The sequence below is a fragment of the Tachypleus tridentatus genome, chromosome 8, assembly GCF_004210375.1.
Source record: "Tachypleus tridentatus isolate NWPU-2018 chromosome 8, ASM421037v1, whole genome shotgun sequence".
In the NCBI taxonomy this organism is placed as follows: domain Eukaryota; kingdom Metazoa; phylum Arthropoda; class Merostomata; order Xiphosura; family Limulidae; genus Tachypleus; species Tachypleus tridentatus.
In genome coordinates, this window is record NC_134832.1 from 154326028 (window position 1) to 154351342 (window position 25315).

General features: G+C 31.1%; 1 protein-coding gene across 1 annotated transcript in view; it reads left to right on the forward strand.

Annotated features, from left to right (window-relative positions):
* Nucleotides 1-25315, forward strand: part of LOC143224046 (protein eva-1-like) — a 57250-nt gene that overhangs the window by 27348 nt on the left and 4587 nt on the right. Inside the window, exon 2 of the mRNA XM_076452507.1 lies at nucleotides 23885-24099. Coding sequence (XP_076308622.1) covers nucleotides 23885-24099 — 215 coding nt within the window. The remainder of the gene's footprint in view (nucleotides 1-23884; nucleotides 24100-25315) is intronic.

Genomic DNA, 25315 nt, shown 5'->3' on the forward strand with positions numbered 1-25315 from the left:
AATTGTGTTATGTGCTGAAGTGGGTGGATCTAACAACATTATTATAAATGTCCTGATTGTGTTTTGTGCTGAAGTGGGTTGATCTAACAACATAATTATAAATATTCTCGTTGTATTTTTTCTGGTGTGGATGGATCTAACAACATAATTATAAATGTCATAGTTGTGTTTTAAGTTAATAATGGTAAATCTAACAAAATTATTATAAATAACCTGGTTGTGTTTTGTACTGATATGGGTGAATCTAACAACATTTTTACAAATGTTTTGGGGGTGTATTGTGTTGATATGGGTAATGTAACAAAACTATTACAATGACCTGGTGATGTTTTGTGTTGATAAGGGTGGTTTTAACAACACTATTATAAATGTCCTGATTGTGCTTTGTGTTGATACGGGTGTATCAAACAACACTATTAAAAATTTCCTATGTGTTCATACGAGTGGCTTCAACAACACTATTATAAACTTCCTTTGTGATGATATGGGTGGATCAAACAACATAACAACAAATATTCTCGTTGTGTATTTCTCTCATGTGGGTGAATCTAACAATATTATTATAAGTGTCCTGGTGTTGTTTTGTGTTAATGTAAGTGGATTAAACAAAATTGTAACAAATATTCTCGTTGTCTTTTTCTCTCGTGTGGGTGAATCTAACAATATTATTATAAGTGTCCTGGTGTTGTTTTGTGTTAATGTAAGTGGATTAAACAAAATTGTAACAAATATTCTCGTTGTCTTTTTCTCTGATGTGGGTGAATCTAATTATATTATTATAAGTGTCCTGGTGTTGTTTTGTGTTGATATATGTGGATCAAGAACATTATAACAAATATTCTCGTTGTGTTTTTCTCTGATATAGTTGAATCTAACAACACTATTATAAATTTCTTTTGTGTTGATATGGGTGCATCAAACATCATAAAAAAACATTGTGTTTTTTTTTCATATGAGTGAATCTAAGAATATTATTATAAATGGCATGGTGGTATTATGTGTTGATATGAGTGGCTCAACAATACTATTATAAATTTCCTTCGTGATGATATGGGTGGATCAAAACAAGTTGTAACTAATGTTCTCGTTGGGTTTTTCTCTGATATAAGTGAATCTAACAATATAATAAAAAGTTTACTGGTGTTGTTTTGTGTTGATAAGGGAATATCAAACAATATAATAACAAATATTCTCGTTGAGTTTTTCTTTGAAATAGGTGAATCTAACAATCTTAATATCAATGATTTGGTGTGTTTTTGTGTTGATATGGGTGGATCAAACAACATTGTAAGAAATATTGTTGTTGTATTATTCTCTGATATTCTTGAATCAAACAATATAGTTATACGTGGTCACGTGGTGTTTTATGTTGTTATGGGTGGATCAAACAACATTATAAGAAATATTGTCGTTGTGTTTTCTCTGATATGGTTGAATCTAACAATATAATTATTATAATCTGGAGGTGTTTTGTATTTATATATACGTGGCTCTAACAACATTATAACAAATATTCTTGTTGTGTGTTTTTCTCATATGGGTGAATTTGACAATGTTATTATAACCTGGTAGTGTTTTGTGTTTATATGGATGGCTTAAAAACATCATAAAAAATATTCTCGTTGAGTTTTACTATCAAATTGGTGAATATAACAATATTATTATAAGTGTCCAGGTGGTATTTTGTGTTGATATTGGTGTATCAAACAACATTATAAGAAATATTGTCGTTGTGTTTTTCCCTGACATGTGTGAATTTAACAATATTATTATAAAAGTCATGCTGGTGTTTTGTGTGATGTGAGTGAATAAAACATCATTATAACAAATATTCTCGTGTTTTTCTCTCATATGGGTGAGTCAAACAATATAATTATAAGTGTCCTGGTGATGTTTTCTGTTGATATTGGTGGATCAAAGAACATTATAAGAAATATTCTCGTTTTTTATCTCTTATATGGGTTAATCTGAGAATATTATTATAACCTTGTAGTGTTTTGTGTTGATATTCGTCGCTCTATCACCATTATAACAAATACTCTTGTTGTGTTTTTCTCAGATATAGGTGAATCTAGCAATATTATTATAACCTGGTGGTGTTTTGTGTTGATATGGATGGCTCTAAGAACATTATAACAAACATTTTCTTTGTGTTTTTCTGTGATATAGGTGAATTTAACAATATTATTATAACCTGGTTGTGTTTTGTGTTTATATGCGTGGCTCTAACAACATTATAACAAATATTCCAGTTGTGTTTTTCTCTGATGAGGTTGAATCTGACAATAAAATTATAATCTGGTGGTGTTTTGTGTTGATATGAGTGGCTCTAAGAACACTATTATAAATTTTTTTTGTGTTGGTATGGATGGATCAAATAACATTATAATAAACATTCTCGATTTGTTATATTCTGATATGGGTCAATCTAACAATATTATTATGTGTCCAGAATTATGTTTTGTGTTGATATGGGTGGATCAAACAACATTATAACAAATATTCTCGTTCTTTTTTCTCTCATATGAGTAAATCTAAGAATATTATTATAAATATCCTGGTGGTGTCTTGTGTTGATATGAGTGGCTCAAGAATACTATTATAAATTTCCTTTGTGTTGATATGGGTGGATCATAACACATTTTAACCAATGTTCTCGTTGTGTTTTTCTCTTATAAGGGTGAATCGAACAATATAATAATAAGTTTACTGGTGTAGTTTTGTGTTGATAAGGGAATATCAAACAATATAATAACAAATATTCTCGTTGAGTTTTTCTTTGAAATAGGTGAATCCAACAATATTAATATAAATGATTTGGTGTGTTTTTGTGTTGATATGGGTGGATCAAGCAACATTATAACAAATATTCTCGTTGTGTTTTTGTCTGATATGGGTGAATCTATCAATATTATTATAAATGTCCTTGTGGTGTTTTGTGTTGATATGGATGGATCAAACATCACTATAACAAATATTCTCGAGGTGTTTTTCTCTGATATGGGTAAATCTAACAATATTATTATAATCTGGTGGTGTTTTGTGTTTATATATTCGTGGCTCTAACAATATTATAACAAATATTCTCGTGTTTTTCTCTTATATGGGTGACCCTAACAAAGTTATTATAAGTGTCTTGGTGGTGTTTTGTGTTGATATGGTTGGATCAAACAGCATTATAACAAATATTCTCGTTTTCCTTTTCTCTGATATGAGTAAATTTAACAATATTATTATAAATGTTTTGGAGGTGTTTTGTGTTGATATCGGTGTATCAAGCAGCATTATAACAAATATTCTCGTAGTGTTTTTCTCTGATATGGGTGAATCTAACAGTATCATGATAAATGTTTTGGTGGTTCTTTGTGTTCATATGAGTTGTTCTAACAAGACTATTATAAATTTCCTTTGTGTTGATATGGATGGATCAAACAACATTATAACAAATATTCTCGTAGTGTTTTTCTCTGATATGGATGAGTAAAACAATATTATTTTAAATGTCTAGGTGGTGATTTGTATTGATATGTGTGGATGAAACAACATTATAAAATATTCTCGTTGAGTTTTTCTTTGAAAGAAGTGAATCTAACAATATTAATATAAATGATTTGGTGTGTTTTTGTGTTGATATGGGTGGATCAAGCAACATTATAACAAATATTCTCGTTGTGTTTTTGTCTGATATGAGTGAATCTATCAAAATTATTATAAATGTCCTGGTGGTGTTTTGTGTTCATATGGTTGGATCAAAAAACATTATAACAAATATTCTCGTTCTGTTTTTCTCTGATATGAGTAAATTTAACAATATTATTATAAATGTTTGGTTTTGTTTTTTTCTCTGTAATTGGTGGATCTAACAACATAATTATGAATGTTCTGTTTTTTCTGGTATGGGTGAATCTGACAACTTTATTATAAATGTTTTGGTGGTGTTTTGTGTTGGTATGGATGATGTAACAAAACTATTATAAACGGTCTGGTGATGTTTTGTGTTGATAAGGTTGGCTCTAACAACTCTATTAAAAATGTTCTGATGGTGTTTTTTTGCTTATATGATTGTATCAAACAACACCATTATAAATTTCCTTTGTGTTGATATTCGTGGATCAAACAACATTATAACAAATATTTTCGTTGTGTTTTTTTCTGATATGGGTGAATCTAAATATATTATTATATATGTTCTGGTGGTGTTTTGTGTTAATAAGGGTTGATTAAACAACATTATAATAAATATTCTCGTCGTGTTTTCCTCTGATATGGGTGAATCTAACAATATTATTATAACCTGCTGGTGTTTTGTGTTGATATGGTTGGATCAAACAACATTATAACAAATATTCTCGTTCTGCTTTTCTCTGACATGAATAAATCTAACAATATTATTATAAATGTTCTGGTGGTGTCTTGTGTTGATATGAATGGCTCAACAATACTATTATAAATTTCTTTTGTGTTGATATGGGTGGATCAAAACACATTGTAACTATGGTTCTCGCTGTGTTTTTCTCTGATAAGGGTGAATCTAACAATATAATAATAAGTTTACTGGTGTTGTTTTGTGTTAATAAGGGAATATCAAACAATATAATAATAAGTTTACTGGTGTTGTTTTGTGTTAATAAGGGAATATCAAACAATATAATAACAAATATTCTCGTTGAGTTTTTCTTTGAAAGAGGTGAATCTAACAATATTAATATAAATGATTAGGTGTGTTTTCGTGTTGATATGGGTGGATCAAGCAACATTATAACAAATATTCTCTTTGTGTTTTTCTCTGATATGGGTGAATCACACAATATTATTATAAATGTGCAGGGGGTGTTTTGTGTTGATAAACGGGGATCAAAAAACATAATAACAAATATTCTCATTAAGTTTTTCTCTGAAATAGGTGAATCTAACAACATTAATATAAATGATTTGGTGGTGTTTTGTGTTGATAATGGTGGCTCTAACAACATTATAACAAATATTCTCGTTGTGTTTTTCTCTGATGTGGGTGAATCTAATAATATTATTATTTATTTTCTATTAGTGTTTTGTGTTGATATGGGAGCATCAAACGTCATTATAAACGTTGTGTTTTTCTTTGATATGAATAAATCTAAAAATATTATGATAAATGTCCCGGTTGTATTTTCTGTTGATAGGGGTGGATCAAATAACATTCTAACAAATATTCTTGTTTGCTTTTCTCTGATATGGGTGAGTCAAAAAATATTATTTTAAGTATTCAGGAGTTGCTTTGTGTTCATATGAGTGACTCTAACAATACTATTATAAATTTCCTTTGTGTTGATATGGTTGGATCATAACACATTGTAACAAATATTCTCGTTGTGTTTTTGTCTGATATGGGTGAATGTATCAATATTATTATGAATGTCTTTGTGGTGTTTTTGTCTGATATGGGTGAATATATCAGTATTATTACAAATGTTCTTGTGGTGTTTTATGTTGATATGAGTGGCTCTAACAATATTATAACAAATATTCTCGAGGTGTTTCTCTCTGATATGGGTGAGTCAATCAGTATTATTATAAATGTCCTGCTGGTGTTTTCTGTTGATATGGGTTGTTCAAACAACATTGTAACAAAGATTCTCGTTGTGTTTTTCTCTGATATGGGTGAATCACACAATATTATTATAAATGTGCAGGGGGTGTTTTGTGTTGATAAACGGGGATCAAAAAACATAATAACAAATATTCTCATTAAGTTTTTCTCTGAAATAGGTGAATCTAACAACATTAATATAAATGATTTGGTGGTGTTTTGTGTTGATAATGGTGGCTCTAACAACATTATAACAAATATTCTCGTTGTGTTTTTCTCTGATGTGGGTGAATCTAATAATATTATTATTTATTTTCTATTAGTGTTTTGTGTTGATATGGGCGCATCAAACGTCATTATAAACGTTGTGTTTTCTTTGATATGAGTAAATCTAAACATATTATGATAAATGTCCTGTTGTATTTTCTGTTGATAAGGGTGGATCAAATAACATTCTAACAAATATTCTCGTTTGCTTTTCTCTGATATCGGTTAGTCAAACAATATTATTACAAGTATCCAGGTGGTGTTTTTTGTTGATATGTGTCGATCAAACAACTATATAACAAATATTCGCGTTGACTTTTTCTCTGTCCTGGGTGAATCAAAGAAAATTATTATAAATGTTCTGGTGGTGCTTTGTGTTCATATGAGTGGCTCTAACAATACTATTATAAATTTCTTTTGCATTGATATATGTGGATCAAACAACATTATAAGAAATATTCTCGTTCTGATTTTCTCTGATATGAGTAAATCTAACAATATTATTATAAATGTTTTCTTTGTGTCTTGAGTTGATAAGAGTGGCTCAACAATACTATTATAAATTTCCTCTGTGTTGATATGGGTGGATCTAACAACATTATAAAAATATTCTCGTTGAGTTTTACTCTGATATGTGTGAATCTAACAATATTATTATAAATTTTTGGTGGTGTTTTGTGTTTGTATATGGGTGGATCAAACAACATTATAACAAAGATTCTCGTTTTGTTTTTCTCTGATATGTGTGAATCTAATTATGTTATTATATCCTGGTGGTGTTTTGTGTTTATATGGATGGCTTAAATAACATTATAACAAATATTCTCATTGTGTTTTATTCTGATATGGGTGTATCTAACAATATTATTATAAATGACTTTCTTGTGTTTTGTGTTGCTGTGTGTCGTTCAAACATCATTATAACAAATATTCTCGTTGTGTTTTTCAGTGATATGGGTGAGTCTAACAATATTATTATAATTGTTCTGTTGGTTCTTTGTGTTGATATGGGTGGATTTAACAACATTATAACAAATATTCTCGTTGAGTTTTACTCTGAAATAGGTGAATCTAACAATATTACTATAAATTTTTTGTTGTGTTTTGTATTGATATCGGTGTATCAGGCAACATTATAACAAATATTCTCGTTGTGTTTTACTCTGATATGGGTCAATCTAACAATATTATTATTAATGTCCTGGTGGTGTTTTGTGTTGATATTGGTGGATCAAAAACCTTATAAGAAATATTCTATTTTTTTTCTCTTATATGTGTTAATCTAGGAATATTATTATAACATTGTTGTGTTTTGTGTTGATATTCGTCGCTCTAACAACATTATAACAAATACTCTAGTTGTGTTCTTTTCTGATATTGGTGAATTTAACAATATTATTATAACCTGGTGGTGTTTTGTGTTTATATGAGTGGCTTTAATAACATTATAACAAATATTCTCGTTGTGTTTTTTTCTGATATAGATGTATTTAACAATATTATTAAAAATGTCTTTCTTGTGTTTTGTGTTGATATGAGTGTGTTGATAGATGTATTTAACAATATTATTATAAATGTCTTTCTTGTGGTTTGTGTTGATATGAGTGGCTCTAACAATACTATTATAAATTCTTTTTGTGTTGGTATGGGTGGATCAAAAAACATTATAACAAATATTCTCGTTGTGTTTTTCTCTGATATGGGTGAATCTAACCATATTATTGTAAGTGTCCTGGTGTTGTTTTGTGTTGATATGGGTAGATCAAACAACATTATAACAAATATTCTCGTTGTGTTTTTCTCTGATATGGGTGAATCTAACAATATTATTATAAATGTCCTAATGGTGTTTTTTCTGGTGTTGGTGAATATAACAACATTATTATAAATGTTTTTTTTTGTTTTTTTTCTCTGTAATTGGTGGATCTAACAACATAATTATGAATGTTCTGTTTTCTCTGATATGTGTGAGTCTAACAATATTATTATAAATTTTCTGGTGGTGTTTTGTGTTGATATGGGTGGCTTTAATAACATTATAACAAATATTCTCGTTGTGTTTTTCAGTGATATGGGTGAGTCTAACAATATTATTATAAGTGTTCTGTTGGTTCTTTGTGTTGTTATGGGTGGATCTAACAATATTATAACAAATATTCTAGTTGTGTTTTTCTTTGATATGTGTGAGTCTAACAATATTATTATAAATTTTCTGGTGGTGTTTTGTGTTGATATGGGTGGCTTTAATAACATTATAACAAATATTGTCGTTGTGTTTTTCTCTGATATGTGTGAGTCTAACAATATTATTATAAATTTTCTGGTGGTGTTTTGTGTTGATATGGGTTGCTTTAATAACATTATAACAAATACTGTCGTTGTGTTTTTCTCTAATATGTGTGAGTCTAACAATATTATTATAAATTTTCTGGTGGTGTTTTGTGTTGATATGGGTGGCTTTAATAACATTATAACAAATATTGTGGTTGTGTTTTTCTCTGATATGTGTGAGTCTAACAATATTATTATAAATTTTCTGGTGGTGTTTTGTGTTGATATGGGTGGCTTTAATAACATTATAACAAATACTGTCGTTGTGTTTTTCTCTGATATGTGTGAGTCTAACAATATTATTATAAATTTTCTGGTGGTGTTTTGTGTTGATATGGGTTGCTTTAATAACATTATAACAAATACTGTCGTTGTGTTTTTCTCTGATATGGGTGAGTCTAACAATATTATTATAAATGTCCTACTTATGTTTTCTCCGATTCAGGTCAATCTATTATAAATGTTTTGGTTGTGATTTGTGTTGAAATGTGTGTATCTAATAACATTAGTATAAATTTTCTGGTTGTGTTTTGTTCCGAACTAGTTGTGTGTAGCAACATTATAATAAATGTTCTTGTTGTGTTCTGCGATAGCTAATCTGTTGGTTGAAAACTTATTTATTTGTTATCGAAGTGCAGTTGTGTTTGAGCAACGATAAAGATTTTATTGTTTTTTTAAAACCTTTTACTGCTTTTTTAGTGTCATGTTTATAAATTGTTTTATATGTTATATTTATAAAATAGTTATGTGTAATTTCTTTGTTGTGATATTACATTGCTCTTTAGTAGACTTATGATACTGAAATCTAATATATTTTATACGTTTGTATATGCAGAAACAGCTCGTTTGGGTTGAGAAAATATTTTACATAGAAGAGCGAACAACGTTTCGACCTTCCTGGGTCATCTTCAGGTTAACAAAGAATTTGTTTGTTTGTTTGGGAATTTCGCACAAAGCTACTCGAGGGCTATCTGTGCTAGCCGTCCCTAATTTAGCAGTGTAAGACTAGAGGGAAGTCAGCTAGTCATCACCACCCACCGCCAACTCTTGGGATACTCTTTTACCAACGAATAGTGGGATTGACCGTCACATTATACACCCCCACGGCTGGGAGGGCGAGCATATTTAACGCGACGCTGGCACAAACCCGCGACCCTCGGATTACGAGTCGCACGCCTTACGCGCTAGGCCATGCCAGGCCTGGTTAACAAAGGAAGAGTTTACAACTAACCGTTACTGAGCACGTTTCACGGACGAGAGTTTAAACGGGTAGAAGATTGTAGAGAGTGTTGAAGTTGAATGTTATGTTATTAATTAGTATAGGTATAAAGATTTGTAGAGGGTGTTGAAGTTGAATGTTATGTTATTAATTAGTATAGGTATAAAGATTTGTAGAGGGTGTTGAAGTGGAATGTTATGTTAGTAATTAGTATAGGTATAAAGATTTGTAGAGGGTGTTGAAGTTGAATGTTATGTTATTAATTAGTATAGGTATAAAGATTTGTAGAGGGTGTTGAAGTTGAATGTTATGTTATTAATTAGTATAGGTATAAAGATTTGTAGAGGGTGTTGAAGTTGAATGTTATGTTATTAATTAGTATAGGTATAAAGATTTGTAGAGGTGTTGAAGTTGAATGTTATGTTAGTAATTAGTATAGGTATAAAGATTTTAGAGGGTGTTGAAGTTGAATGTTATGTTATTAATTAGTATAGGTATAAAGATTTGTAGAGGTGTTGAAGTTGAATGTTATGTTATTAATTAGTATAGGTATAAAGATTTGTAGAGGGTGTTGAAGTTGAATGTTATGTTATTAATTAGTATAGGTATAAAGATTTGTAGAGGGTGTTGAAGTTGAATGTTATGTTATTAATTAGTATAGGTATAAAGATTTGTAGAGGGTGTTGAGGTTGAATGTTATGTTAGTAATTAGTATAGGTATAAAGATGTTGCTTTATATTGGTTTAATTTTGCTTTTGTTTATATTTGTTTCCCTACTTAGTATTTGGATGTTTTCTATGGTTATGTTGTGTTTGATTTGAAGTGTTAAAAACGTGTGAAGGTGTTTTTTTTTTTGTTCTTTGAATCTGGTTTCCATTTTGTGCTTGTTTCTCCAGTGTAGAAGTCATGACAGTTGTTGCATTGTATTTTATAAATTATGTTGGTGTTGTATTTGTCAGTATAGTTTTTATATAGTATGGATTTTAGTTTTGTACCTAATTTTAAAATAAATTTGGTGTTTACTGGAATGTTGTGTTTTGTTATAAGTTTTTTTTTTTTCCAAATGTTGGTTATTTTTCCGCTAATATCGAAAACATATGGTATGCAACAGTGTAAGGCTTTATAGGTTGTTGTATCTTGGGATTTATTATTGTTTGTTTGTTGTTCGTCTAGATGTGTGCATGTAATTTTTTTCTAGGGTTTTTGGAAGAAATTTGTTGATGTTGATGAAGTGTTGTTATATTTTGTTCATTTCATCGTTAATTTTATCAGTTTTGTGGCTGAGTTTATTTGGTTTCTTAATATGTTGAGTTTTTGTTTTGTTTCATGTGCTGAGTCCCAAGGAATGTATAATCCAGTATGGGTGCTTTTTCTGTGGACTTCTGTTTTGAATTGTGTATCGGTTCTTGTGATCTTGAGGTTAAGAAATGCTATTTGATTAATTTTTCGTGTTCACAGGTGAAGTTAATGTTAGAGTGTATCAAGTAAACATGGTTGAAACAACTGTGTGTTTTACAGTAATTATGTGTTAACATACTTGTATCAGTATAGTAAACTGTGTGTTTTGCAGTAATTATGCGTTAACATACCTGCATCAGTATAGTAAACTGTGTGTTTTGCAGTAATTATGTGTTAACATACCTGCATCAGTATAGTAAACTGTGTGTTTTCCAGTAATTATGTGTTAACATACCTGCATCAGTATAGTAAACTGTGTGTTTTGCAGTAATTATGTGTTAACATACCTGCATCAGTATAGTAAACTGTGTGTTTTGCAGTAATTATGTGTTAACATACCTGCATCAGTATAGTAAACTGTGTGTTTTGCAGTAATTATGTGTTAACATACCTGCATCAGTATAGTAAACTGTGTGTTTTGCAGTAATTATGTGTTAACATACCTGCATCAGTATAGTAAACTGTGTGTTTTGCAGTAATTATGTGTTAACATACCTGCATCAGTATAGTAAACTGTGTGTTTTGCAGTAATTATGTGTTAACATACCTGCATCAGTATAGTAAACTGTGTGTTTTGCAGTAATTATGTGTTAACATACCTGCATCAGTATAGTAAACTGTGTGTTTTGCAGTAATTATGTGTTAACATACCTGCATCAGTATAGTAAACTGTGTGTTTTGCAGTAATTATGTGTTAACATACCTGCATCAGTATAGTAAACTGTGTGTTTTCCAGTAATTATGTGTTAATACCTGCATCAGTATAGTAAACTGTGTGTTTTGCAGTAATTATGTGTTAACATACCTGCATCAGTATAGTAAACTGTGTGTTTTCCAGTAATTATGTGTTAACATACCTGCATCAGTATAGTAAACTGTGTGTTTTGCAGTAATTATGTGTTAACATACCTGCATCAGTATAGTAAACTGTGTGTTTTGCAGTAATTATGTGTTAACATACCTGCATCAGTATAGTAAACTGTGTGTTTTGCAGTAATTATGTGTTAACATACGTGCATCAGTATAGTAAACTGTGTGTTTTGCAGTAATTATGTGTTAACATACCTGCATCAGTATAGTAAACTGTGTGTTTTGCAGTAATTATGTGTTAACATACCTGCATCAGTATAGTAAACTGTGTGTTTTGCAGTAATTATGTGTTAACATACCTGCATCAGTATAGTAAACTGTGTGTTTTGCAGTAATTATGTGTTAACATACCTGCATCAGTATAGTAAACTGTGTGTTTTGCAGTAATTATGTGTTAACATACCTGCATCAGTATAGTAAACTGTGTGTTTTGCAGTAATTATGTGTTAACATACCTGCATCAGTATAGTAAACTGTGTGTTTTGCAGTAATTATGTGTTAACATACCTGCATCAGTATAGTAAACTGTGTGTTTTGCAGTAATTATGTGTTAACATACCTGCATCAGTATAGTAAACTGTGTGTTTTGCAGTAATTATGTGTTAACATACCTGCATCAGTATAGTAAACTGTGTGTTTTGCAGTAATTATGTGTTAACATACCTGCATCAGTATAGTAAACTGTGTGTTTTGCAGTAATTATGTGTTAACATACCTGCATCAGTATAGTAAACTGTGTGTTTTGCAGTAATTATGTGTTAACATACCTGCATCAGTATAGTAAACTGTGTGTTTTGCAGTAATTATGTGTTAACATACCTGCATCAGTATAGTAAACTGTGTGTTTTGCAGTAATTATGTGTTAACATACCTGCATCAGTATAGTAAACTGTGTGTTTTGCAGTAATTATATGTTAACATACCTGTATCAGTATAGTAGTGGGTGTAAGGCTGAAGTGATCGCTTAAGATTTAATCTGTGTCTTAAAAATGTTGGCTAAAACTGTTAACACGGGATTCCCTATACTTAGGCCATTTATTTGTAGGCAGTTTTGGTTATTGAACATAAAGTTAGTTTTGATGGTAGTAAATTCTATAAGGGTTGCTAATTGATTACCGGGGATGTGTATCAATGGGTTGGGGTCTTGGATATAAAGTTTTAAATCTGTCTTGCAGGCTTCAGTTGTTGGGACTTCTGTGAAGAGGGAGATTACATCAAAACTGGTCGTTAAGGCTTTATGATTTAGTTGATTAAGAATATATTTAAAGTTAAAAAGAATCTTTCAAAATGGAGCCAGCTGTTGTTACATATTTAGAAAATCCCCACGCTATATATTTACTGAGGTTGTATTTAAATGTTTCGTAGCTCAACATTATGGGTCTTAGTGGACAATTGGGTTTGTGAGGTTTGGGGTGCCGTATAGTTGTGGTTTGCGTGAGTCGGTCTTTCGCAGGTAGGAATAAATGTTTTCTGAGATTGTGTTGGATTTTTTCATTTTCAGTAGTATTTTGTTTAATTGGTTTTCATGTGTTTTTGTTGGATTTGTGTTTATTAGTTTAAATTTGTTTGTATTTATAAAATGTTGTTTATTTTTGGAATGTATTCATTTGTGTTCATTATAACTACAACATTGCCTTTATCTACGTTTAGAATTTTGATGTTGTTGTTTTGTGTTAAGTTGTTTATAGAATTAATATCTTTGCATGTGAGGTTGTTTTTAATTTTCTTTTCTGTGAGATTATGTTGATGGTTTTGTGTGGAAATGTTTAGAAAAAGGTCTTTAAGATACTGTTTTGAGGTATTTTGGAGAAATAGATGTTTTCAGTTCTGCCTGGAAAGATAGGTTGTTGGTTGTCGTTAGAATTGTTGTCGAAGTTGTTTTCTTTTTGTTGGTTCTTTTCCGTTGTTTTATTGGTGTTTTCAGTCTGTGTAAAGTAGATCACCAGTCTTCTAGCTAGATCTTCCAGGCAGGATTTCATTTCGGTGGATGGAATATTTCTAGGTGTTACCGTAAAGTCGAATCCGTTGTTGAGTATATGTATTTCTTCATTGCTTAATTTTCGGTCGGATCTGTTAAAACAAATTACACGCACACACTTAGACGAACAACAAACAAACAACAATAAATTCCAAGATACAAATTCAACAAACTCCAGAACCTTATACTGCTGCATATCACATGTTCCCGACATCAGCGAGAAAATAACCAACATTTGGAAAAAAACTTATAACAAAACACAACATTCCAGTAAACACCAAATTTATTTTACAATCAGGTACAAAACTGAGGTCTATACTATATAAAAACTACACTGACAAACACCAACATTATTTATAAAATACAATGCAACAACTGTCATGACTTCTATACTGGAGAAATAAATAGAAAAATGGAAACTAGATTCAAAGAACACAAAAAATACCTTCACACATTTTTGAACACTGCAAGTCAAATAAACACAACGTAACCACAGAAAACTGCCAGATACTAAGGAAGGAAAAATATAAACAAACGCAAAATCAAAGAATCCCTACTTAAACAACAGCTAAAACCAAAATTAAACCAATATAAAGGAACACCTTTATACCTATACTAATTAATAGCCTAATATCCAACTGCAACGTCCCCTACCCGTTTATACTCTCGTCCTTGAGAAGTGCTCAGTAACGGTCAGTTGCAAAACCTTTCTTTGGTAACCTAAAGATGACCTAGGAAGGTCGAAACGTTGTTCTCTGCTTACCAATAAAAGTGTTAATATCCATACCAGCCGTTCTGAGATATATTTTTATTTCAAGTGGGTTTCTCTTCATCAAGAAGATATAGTTTAAATTACTAATACAAGTTTACTCGGTTACATTTAATACTCCACAGTATTTGCCTTTTATAGGTTCTTCCTCACCTCTTTCATCCTTGTCTTCAAAATTAGTTCCTCCACTGTCAAAGATTCCTGAAGACATATAATTGTACATTTGAGCAAACTGACACTATAATGCCAGCTATCTTGTCGACAGTGACATTGGAATACTAGAGGAGGAAACAGAAAATGTCATCATAATAGAAAAATGTGGTCAGAATGTTGAAGGTGAAACCTTGCTAATGGTGTAACATTGCCTTGGTTAGCCAAAATCTTAACTACAAATACTGTGAAATAAATGAAGGGGCGTAACTACTTTTTATGTGTAGGGGTCATTTTCTGTAGTTGAACCACTAATCCAAGTGAGCGACATCTTCAATATGCATCTTGATGGTCATTTTAATAAATGATCGCAGCTTCCTTTTGCTTATAAATACATGTAATAAACTGTTGACATTGTAAGTAAAAATTTCTTATTGTAAATATTTACTTATATTATTGTAAGTAATTTAATTATTAATCTGTTCCTGTTTCTTTTAGTTGCATTTCATTGGATTTAATTTAACATTTATTAACGTTCTTGAAAATGTGAATTTAATAGAATGGAAAGTACAATAGCTAAGAAAAAATATATTATCTATATAAAAATAGCTTATTACTGTGAATTCAAAGTTGTAGAAATGGTTATCGATAGTTTAACAACACAGTCTTATGTGTAACTGTAATGTATGAGCTTTCACTCCATCAGCTTTCTGTCATGAGAAAATGTCTTATGGACAAATGGGTCACTACTATGCACAGACGTTATAAGAGTATAGAGTTATCTGTAGGGATGGCTAAGACATAGATATGAATAGTTTCTGGTGATGAGTGGAAGGAATGAGGACACTTGGAATACAGAGATAAATCCCACTTTGGTATTCTCAGGTTTTATCAGTAACAATATAACATTATCATAAAAAGTTTACTGAAGTGTTGAACCACGAACCTATCTATATAATAAAGTTCACTTGATACATTTAAAGAGACTTATTCTTGTAAATTGTAACTCAGCATACAGTCTAATAAACTTCGATAATTCTAGTATTTAGTGACTACAAGTGAACCTTGCAACACAACCATGTTATTTAATTGTACAACATTATTTCTAAAACAAACATTTCGCATTCAGGGTCTAGTGTACCACAAGGCTACTGAACAGAGTGTCTTCTAGTAATCAAACCACATGATTGTAGTTTGTCTGTTCAACATTATATTACTAGCCTACTGACAACTGTCTGTTGTAGTGATCAAACCATATGATTGTTGTTTGTCTTGTTGTACATTATATTACTAGCCTACTGATAACTGTCTGTTGTAGTGATCAAACCATGATTGTTGTTTGTCTTGTTATACATTCAACTACTAATCTATTGATCACTATCTATTGTAATGATCAAACGATGTAAATACTGGTTTTATTATTTTACATACTACTATTAGCCTAGTAATCAGTATGTGGTGTAGTGATCATCTTGTGTTATTGTACATTCTACACATCTGTATCTGATCAACTAATGTGATTGTTGATTTTTTTATGTGTACGTTATAATATTAATTTACTGATTAGCAACTGGTCTAGTGACAAAAGCACGTGATAGTTGGTTGTCTTTACGTACATTATACTACAGATATACTGGTCACTATCTGTTCTAATGATCAAATCATGAAACCCTTATTTTTCGGGTTGTACATTGCAATATTGGCTGGGTTATTCAGTCTTTGTACACGATGTTCAATTGGATCAATTTAGTTTCTGTTAACTGGAGTATTAAGTCCTTACACACAACGTTCATTTGGATTTATTTCTATTAGCTGGGGAATAAAGTCCTTACACACAACTTTGATTTGCATCCATTTCTGTCAGTTGGATAATTAAGTCCTTGTATTCAACGTTGGTTTGAATGAAGTCGTTAGACGTGAAGCTATTTTGGTTTATCCCGAAACCTACACTTGATGTATGATAAGTGGAATCACTTAAAGAGTTTCAATAAACAAAGATATACAAATATTAACTTAGTAGTTCTGCTATGTAACGTCACCTTTTACCTGGAAAACAAGTATTGACACTTATTACCTTCTAGTACATATTTTATTGTCATTCTGGTTTATACCAGTTGTAAGAAACTAATGTATTTTTTATATTGTCTTCTAACATGTGTTTCACTACCATTCTGGTTTATATCAGTATTAATAAACATGTAAATTTATTAGTATTACCTTCTGATATGTGAAACAAGGCTTGAAACACAGTACCTGTAATTTGCAGTGAAGCATGCTCTATTGGATCATGCTAGACCAATATGATCTTTTTTGTCTGCTTCTTGGAAATAAATATATTTATTTTTATACACACACAATTCCTCTCACAGATTACTTGTTGTTACAAAACGTAAAATAAACACTTATGACTTGGTGGTCCAACTTTAATATGTAAAATAAACATTTTTAATTTAATGGTCCAACTTATATATGTAAATTAAATACTTAATTTGATGGTTCAACTTATGTAAAATAAATACTTATGATTTAAAATTAGTCTAACTTGACATTTGAAATTCTCATGTAAGCAAATGTATATAATGGATAGTGATTAATTCACTAATACCATAAATTTCAGTGCTATATTAATGACAGAAGTTTCAATATGAATCGCATGGTGGGAGACAGTATGTTTTTCTCATGTGTCTGGAATATAATTATAATACTCTTATGAAGTTTTTAGATTGTCATAGGAATTGGACTAGTATTCCTTTCAGATCTAAAACTTTATTTATGACAGTTAGAATGGTTATTATAATATATCAAAGCCACAAATTCAATCTTACTGGTTCAATAACAATAAGGTATGGTAGATCCTAGGCCAGGTAATAATAATTGGTGGATCCTAGGCCCATGTAATAATAATAATAAGGTTTGATGAATCCTAGACCAGAGTAATAACAATAATAAGGTTTGATGGATCCTAGACCAGAGTAATAACAATAATAAGGTTTGATGGATCCTAGGCCAGGGTAATAATAATAAGGTTTGATGGATCTTAGACCAGAGTAATAACAATAATAAGGTTTGATGGATCCTAGGCCAGGGTAATAATAATAAGGTTTGATGGATCCTAGACCAGAGTAATAACAATAATAAGGTTTGATGGATCCTAGGCCAGGAGTAATAATAATAAGGTTTGATGGATCCTAGACCAGAGTAATAACAATAATAAGGTTTGATGGATCCTAGGCCAGGGTAATAATAATAAGGTTTGATGGATCCTAGACCAGAGTAATAACAATAATAAGGTTTACTGGTACTCTAGCCCAGGTCATAATAGATCGCTCTTGCCTCTATAATGTTTCGGCGAATCCTGTGTATAACCAAGACCCTTACTGGCCTAGATGATGCCAAAAATAATAATATGTATTTCAGCCTGATGTTTAAAATGTTTTTAAATAATGGCAAAATATGAAACTAACTTCATTCAATCTATCTAATGAAATTGACTTTAATATAACATGCTCTTAAGAGGGAATTGTTGGAAACTGAAATATATTTAAAACAATAGTGATTTACTTTTGATAATGATATACTATAAATGTGTGTACTTCAGATAAAGTTATAATGTTCTATACTTAATGCTTCAAACTATAAAATTTATTAATTAATCTGTAAATTGCAAGTAATAATTCACGAATAAACATTAACATCAGGCATGTATAAAATCGATTCATTTATTGATTATCAAAAATTTGTTCAATACCTACCAGTTTATATAGAAATTAGATTTCAATTTTGATCTACTGATTTTCTTTCTCTAGTATTTCAATAGTTCATCCTCACAATGGTAGAACTGTAATATTCGATACATTTGTAAATAAAATAATACCAATATATTACATTTTGCACCTATGTACCATAACATTCCTCTACAACTCTCGTATACTTTACGATACTACAAACCGAAAGAGTTAAACAAACCATTTGATTACCACCCTACCCATCCTCACAGATCTGAAGTAACGTAAACGTATCCTTTATTTACCCAGCTGCTCATCATTAATGTACATTTGTGGGTTTTAGCACGACTGGGCTCCATGTGAAGCAGTCTAATGAAGCTATGGAACTCCTGGTGGAAAGTGAACGAACTACACGAGGATACAGCAATTCGAGCACTTTATTACAATGATATCTTATAATTATATTTGTTCAGCTCATCTTTCGAAATAAGGACAAGCTCTCCAGAGGGAATAATTGTCGGGGGATTACAAATGTAGTGATGCGCACAGAGAGGTGGATGGGTGAGTTTTAAAATTGTTTAAAACTGCTAAGATAAAACACACATACTGAGAGAAAGGAAAACAAAAAAGATGTCAGTTTTATAATGAATGACACATAATAACTTGCAGGTAAAAACAAACTTTCATATGTTATTAATATTAAATACGCAGTCATTCATTATTTAACTTCAGATTGTGAAAGTATTTATAAGACCAGTTGGCCAATAGTTTAATAATTATGCAATGAATAGTACACAGAAACTTGTAGGCCTTTCCGGTAAAAACAAACTATGATATTCTATTAAATAAGGAATAATTCACTATTTAACTTTACATTTTAAAAGTGATTATGCAACCAGTTCACCAATACTTCAATAATCATATAATGAATGAAACATAAGAACTAATATGCATTAATACTAATAACAAACTATTAAGTTTTGTAGCTAATAATCCACTGTTTAGATTTTAAAACTCGTTTTAAGACCGATTCATCAGCAATAAAGAAGACGTTTATACTTTCGTAACTTTTTATACAGTGAGCACCATAATCCTCACAGTGTTCGTCAAAAAACATACACACCAATAAAAAGTCTCCGTTTACAATACATGAAAAGTGCATTTTTCATAATCAAGACCTTTTCCTTTAAATGTTTCAAAAACTAAGAAGGCTCCCAGCTTTGGTTTGTGTCTAGAACAACAAATACTCTGTGTCTCCAGTTTCAGTATGAGAACAGACCTAAACATTCTGTGTCTCTATTATAAATAAGGGTACAGACTTTACTTGTTTCTATGTCAATACTTTTTCGGCGTCTCCAGTTTAAGTAATAGTACAAAATTAACTCGTTTGTGTCAGAGATTTGAGACAATAGACACAAATTAAGAAAAAGTGTTTTTTATTGGAATTACAGTCGTCTGGTGTGAGCAGCCTAGAAACCACGGAGATGGCTATTATTTTTACTCATGTAACACGCAAGGATACAACATTCAAAATAAAAAAGGAACTTCTTATCCAAACCTCCAGTCTTCTATAAAACCTGTTGCTCATGGACCTGATGTACCCGTATCTACATCACCGGAGACTTTTGATACAGTTTAATCTGATGTCAATAGAAATGATGAGAGAGATTGTTTTTAACCTGAAATGTCTGGTAAACCACAACTTTTCTCACAAAGTGAAGTTAATAATTTGGTGAAAAATTTGGACTTTCCAAAGGATTCTTCAGGGATTTGGGGATCCACACTGCAAGGTAGGAACATTTTTTCTCCATGGACATCACTTTACTACTACAGAAATCGTAAGAAAGAGTTTATACCACACTTTTCTCATGATGGTTTAATTGGTATATTAAAACAATACTGCTTGGAGCTGCAGTCTGTGAACCAAGTGAGTGGTTGCTGTTCACTGATTCCTCCAGAAGAAGTCTAAAAGGTGTTCTTCTTCATAATGGTAATATATATGCATCTCTTCCTGTTATGGTATACTTGAAGAAAATGTACGAAAACCTCGAACTTCTTAATAAATCAAATACAAAGAACATGTTTAGCTACCTCGAGGAGACTTAAATGTCCTTTGTGTACAAAGTTTCCAAGTTTTTTTTTATGTGAATGAGACAACAAAGCAGGAAATCAACAATGGCCAAAAAGAGATAGTCTAAAACCAGGAATGAAAAAATATTGAACAGGAAAGTTTCGTTGACACAAATAAAGTCCTATTACTTCTATTTCTCATGAGTTTGATAAAGCAGTTTGTAAAGGTCTTAGATATAAATGGCGACTGTTTCAAGTATCTATGCGGGAATTCCTAGCTCTTTCAAACATGGAACTTAAATAATGGATCTCGACGGGCCTTAGAATAGGAAATTACTTAAGTTGAACAGTTTGAAAGGATCATGAGGAAATTTGAAAAAGGAGTGTGGATTGCCTTTAAAATATTATTGACAAGCTTTTATGAGACAACAAGAACCCAGACTACGAAAATATTGTCAATAACATACTCGATAATTCAGATAATTGGGTTGTAATAGCAGTTTGGAAGTTCATTTCTAACACTCATGTATTGATTATTTCCCTGAATATCTAGGTACTGACAGTGAAAAACAAACAGAAAGGTTTCATCAAGTCATCAGAATACGCGGAATATCAGCATAATAAATAATTACTGCTGGTCATTGCAACAAGATACTCCTGATGCAGTACATAAAAGAAAGACCACAACACGTAGTTTTGGGACTAAAAAATGTAAAGTTCAAAAATAAAACCGCGATGAATGAGGATGATTATTTGTTTAACATCAGTGTTTAAATTTTTGTAATAATAAACGTAATAATGAAAAATGTTCATTGTAGTAAATGGTATAATAATTTTACCTATGTAAGAGGTTTTTCTTCCAATTTGTTTTTTAAAAATTCTTACGTGATAGAAAAAAAATAAGTATTATTTTCGAAATCTGCATTGTTGAACTATCTGGTTATTATTATCAACTATACAGTCCTTTAAGTGTCTTGTCATCCACAATCTGGTTATTATTATCAACTATACAGTCCTTTAAGTGTCTTGTTATCCACTATCTGGTTATTATTATCAAGTTTACAGTCATTTAAGTGTCTTGTCATCCACTATCTGGTTATTATTATCAACTTTACAGTCCTTGATGGATCTTGTCATCCACTATCTGGTTATAGTTATCAACTTTACAATCCTTTAAGTGTCTTGTCATCCACTATCTGGTTATTATTATCAACTATACATACCTTGATGTATCTTGTCATCCACTATCCGGTTACAGTTACCAACTTTACAGTCCTTTAAGTGTCTTGTCATCCACTATCTGGTTATTATTATCAACTTTACAGTCCTTGATGTATCTTGTCATCCACTATATGGTTATTATTATCAACTATACATACCTTGATGTATCTTGTCATCCACTATCTGGTTATTATTATCAACTTTACATACCTTGATGTATCTTGTCATCCACTATCTGGTTATAGTTATCAACTTTACAGTCCTTTAAGTGTCTTGTCATCCACTATCTGGTTATTATTATCAACTTTACAGTCCTTGATGTATCTTGTCATCCACTATCTGGTTATAGTTATCAACTTTACAGTCCTTGATGTATCTTGTCATCCACTATCTGGTTATAGTTATCAACTTTACAGTCCTTTAAGTGTCTTGTTATCCACTATCTGGTTATAGTTATCAACTTTACAGACCTTTAAGTATCTTGTCATCCACTATCTTGTTATTATTATCAACTTTACAGTCCTTGATGTATCTTGTCATCCACTATCTGGTTATTATTATCAACTTTACAGTCCTTGATGTATCTTGTCATCCACTATCTGGTTATTATTATCAACTTTACAGTCCTTTAAGTGTCTTGTCATCCACTATCTGGTTATTATTATCAATTTTACAGTCCTTGATGTATCTTGTCATCCACTATCTGGTTATAGTTATCAACTTTACAGTCCTTTAAGTGTCTTGTTATCCACTATCTGGTTATAGTTATCAATTTTACGGTCCTTGATGTATCTTGTCATCCACTATCTGGTTATAGTTATAAACTTTACAGACCTTTAAGTATCTTGTCATCCACTATCTGGTTATTATTATCAACTTTACAGTCCTTGATGTATCTTGTCATCCACTATCTGGTTATTATTATCAACTTTACAGTCCTTGATGTATCTTGTCATCCACTATCTGGTTATTATTATCAACTTTACAGTCCTTTAAGTGTCTTGTCATCCACTATCTGGTTATTATTATCAACTTTACAGTCCTTGATGTATCTTGTCATCCACTATCTGGTTATTATTATCAACTTTACAGTCCTTTAAGTGTCTTGTCATCCACTATATGGTTATTATTATCAACTATACATACCTTGATGTATCTTGTCATCCACTATCTGGTTATTATTATCAACTTTACAGTCCTTTAAGTGTCTTGTCATCCACTATCTGGTTATTATTATCAACTTTACAGTCCTTGATGTATCTTGTCATCCACTATCTGGTTATAGTTATCAACTTTACAGTCCTTGATGTATCTTGTCATCCACTATCTGGTTATAGTTATCAACTTTACAGTCCTTTAAGTGTCTTGTTATCCACTATCTGGTTATAGTTATCAACTTTACAGACCTTTAAGTATCTTGTCATCCACTATCTGGTTATTATTATCAACTTTACAGTCCTTGATGTATCTTGTCATCCACTATCTGGTTATTATTATCAACTTTACAGTCCTTGATGTATCTTGTCATCCACTATCTGGTTATTATTATCAACTTTACAGTCCTTTAAGTGTCTTGTCATCCACTATCTGGTTATTATTATCAATTTTACAGTCCTTGATGTATCTTGTCATCCACTATCTGGTTATAGTTATCAACTTTACAGTCCTTTAAGTGTCTTGTCATCCACTATCTGGTTATTATTATCAACTTAAAGACCTTTAAGTATCTTGTCATTCACTATCTGGTTATTATTATCAACTTTACGGTCCTTGATGTATCTTGTCATCCACTATCTGGTTATTATTATCAACTTTACAGTCCTTGATGTATCTTGTCATCCACTATCTGGTTATTATTATCAACTTTACATACCTTGATGTATCTTGTCATCCACTATCTGGTTATTATTATCAACTTTACAGTCCTCGATGTATCTTGTCATCCACTATCTGGTTATTATTATCAACTTTACAGTCCTCGATGTATCTTGTCATCCACTATCTGGTTATAGTTATCAACTTTACATACCTTGATGTATCTTGTCATCCACTATCTGGTTACAGTTATCAACTTTACAGACCTTGAAGTTTCTTGTTACCCATTATCTAACCAAAGCTTTTGTAGTTTAATATTTTCTATCTTAAAAAGAATGATACTGAAACTCGTTAAGACTTATAATTCATTTTAACAGATATCTGACTGCACTTTTTACGCTAGTTGGACTTCTGTATGCTTATACTTTATATTGTTTTATAGCCTTATTATCAGGAACACTTCGCACCTTCCAAGTCCACGCATGCGATGGGAACGAATTGAGAATCGAGTGTTTCCCCGATACCGTTATCAGCATCAACCTTGTTCACTACGGACGGTCTTTATCTTCCAACAATTTGTGTCCGCCAAAATCACCAAAGGTCGCCTTCTCTTTAAAGAACAACACAAGTGCTTGTCTAGCAGCAGATGCACTGAAGGTAAGAGTGTTGATTTGACGTTTGTACTTCGGAATATTAAAAAATATTCGTACCACTAACTTAAATTATGGAATTATTTTATCACTAATATAATTTTAGTTTGTTAAGTTATAGATGAACTAGTATAAAACCTCTTCAAGAGTTGACGGGAAACGTTTGTTGAAAGATTAACAAAATTTATGGTATTTTACTAAAATGAATTTGTTTGCACGTTCAAAGTGTGCCTACCCCTCACATTTTTTCATCAGTCTCGAAGTAATTCTTTTATCGCCACATTTCTAGCAAAACTACACGGAAAAATGAATTGTTATCGTGAACAGTACGTGTGTACTCTGATAAGAGACTTAAATAGAGCACTTGAGTTTTTTTCACTGTATTCTAAGTTACGGATTCAAAAACATAGTGCTAACATTCCGACACATACATCCAACTCTTACGACTATACAAAGGATAAAAGTTATTTTGTATGGAGTGTGTGAGTGTTTTCTTTCTAGTAGCAAAGTCACATCTGGCTACCTTCTGTGTCTATCAAAGGGAATCAAGCCCCTGATTTAAGCATTGCAAATCTGTAGAATTACCGCTGAATTACCAACTGGGGACATATAGTAATGATAAACGATTATTTTTATTCATATTTTAAGGCCAAGCAGATAATACATGTGTTAGAATACCAAAAAGAATATTTATTAATTAACTTTTATTCATCACTTGAAACTTTTAAATACTAACTATATAATGTTAACAGTAGGCCTATTTACAGTTTTATTTAAACTTTAGGCTTAATAGAAAAACGTAATATAAGGCTTAGGTGAAACACTACTTGTTAAATTTTGTTTTGTTTTTGGCAACAACTCAATGTCATAAAACTTCAAAATCAAAGTATGTTGCTATTATATCATCGAAGTTATGAAAAAATAGTAAAAAACAAACCTTTCCAACAAACCAGCATGATATTGAACATTCAACATAAACACCGTAATTGGTGTATGAACAGTCAGTGATAGCTTTGTTGCTAAGCGACAATGAATATTGTTGAGTATTACCAAAAACAGGAGTTTGAAAGCGTTCTCGATAGAGTGACAACATGAATAAATCTTTTATAGTTTGTGAATTAATTAGTTTAACATACTTGATGTTAATAGCTAATATGTTAGTTTTATGGTAATAGAAAAATGTAAATCACATTCAAATCTCATAGCTGCATGTTTTATATATT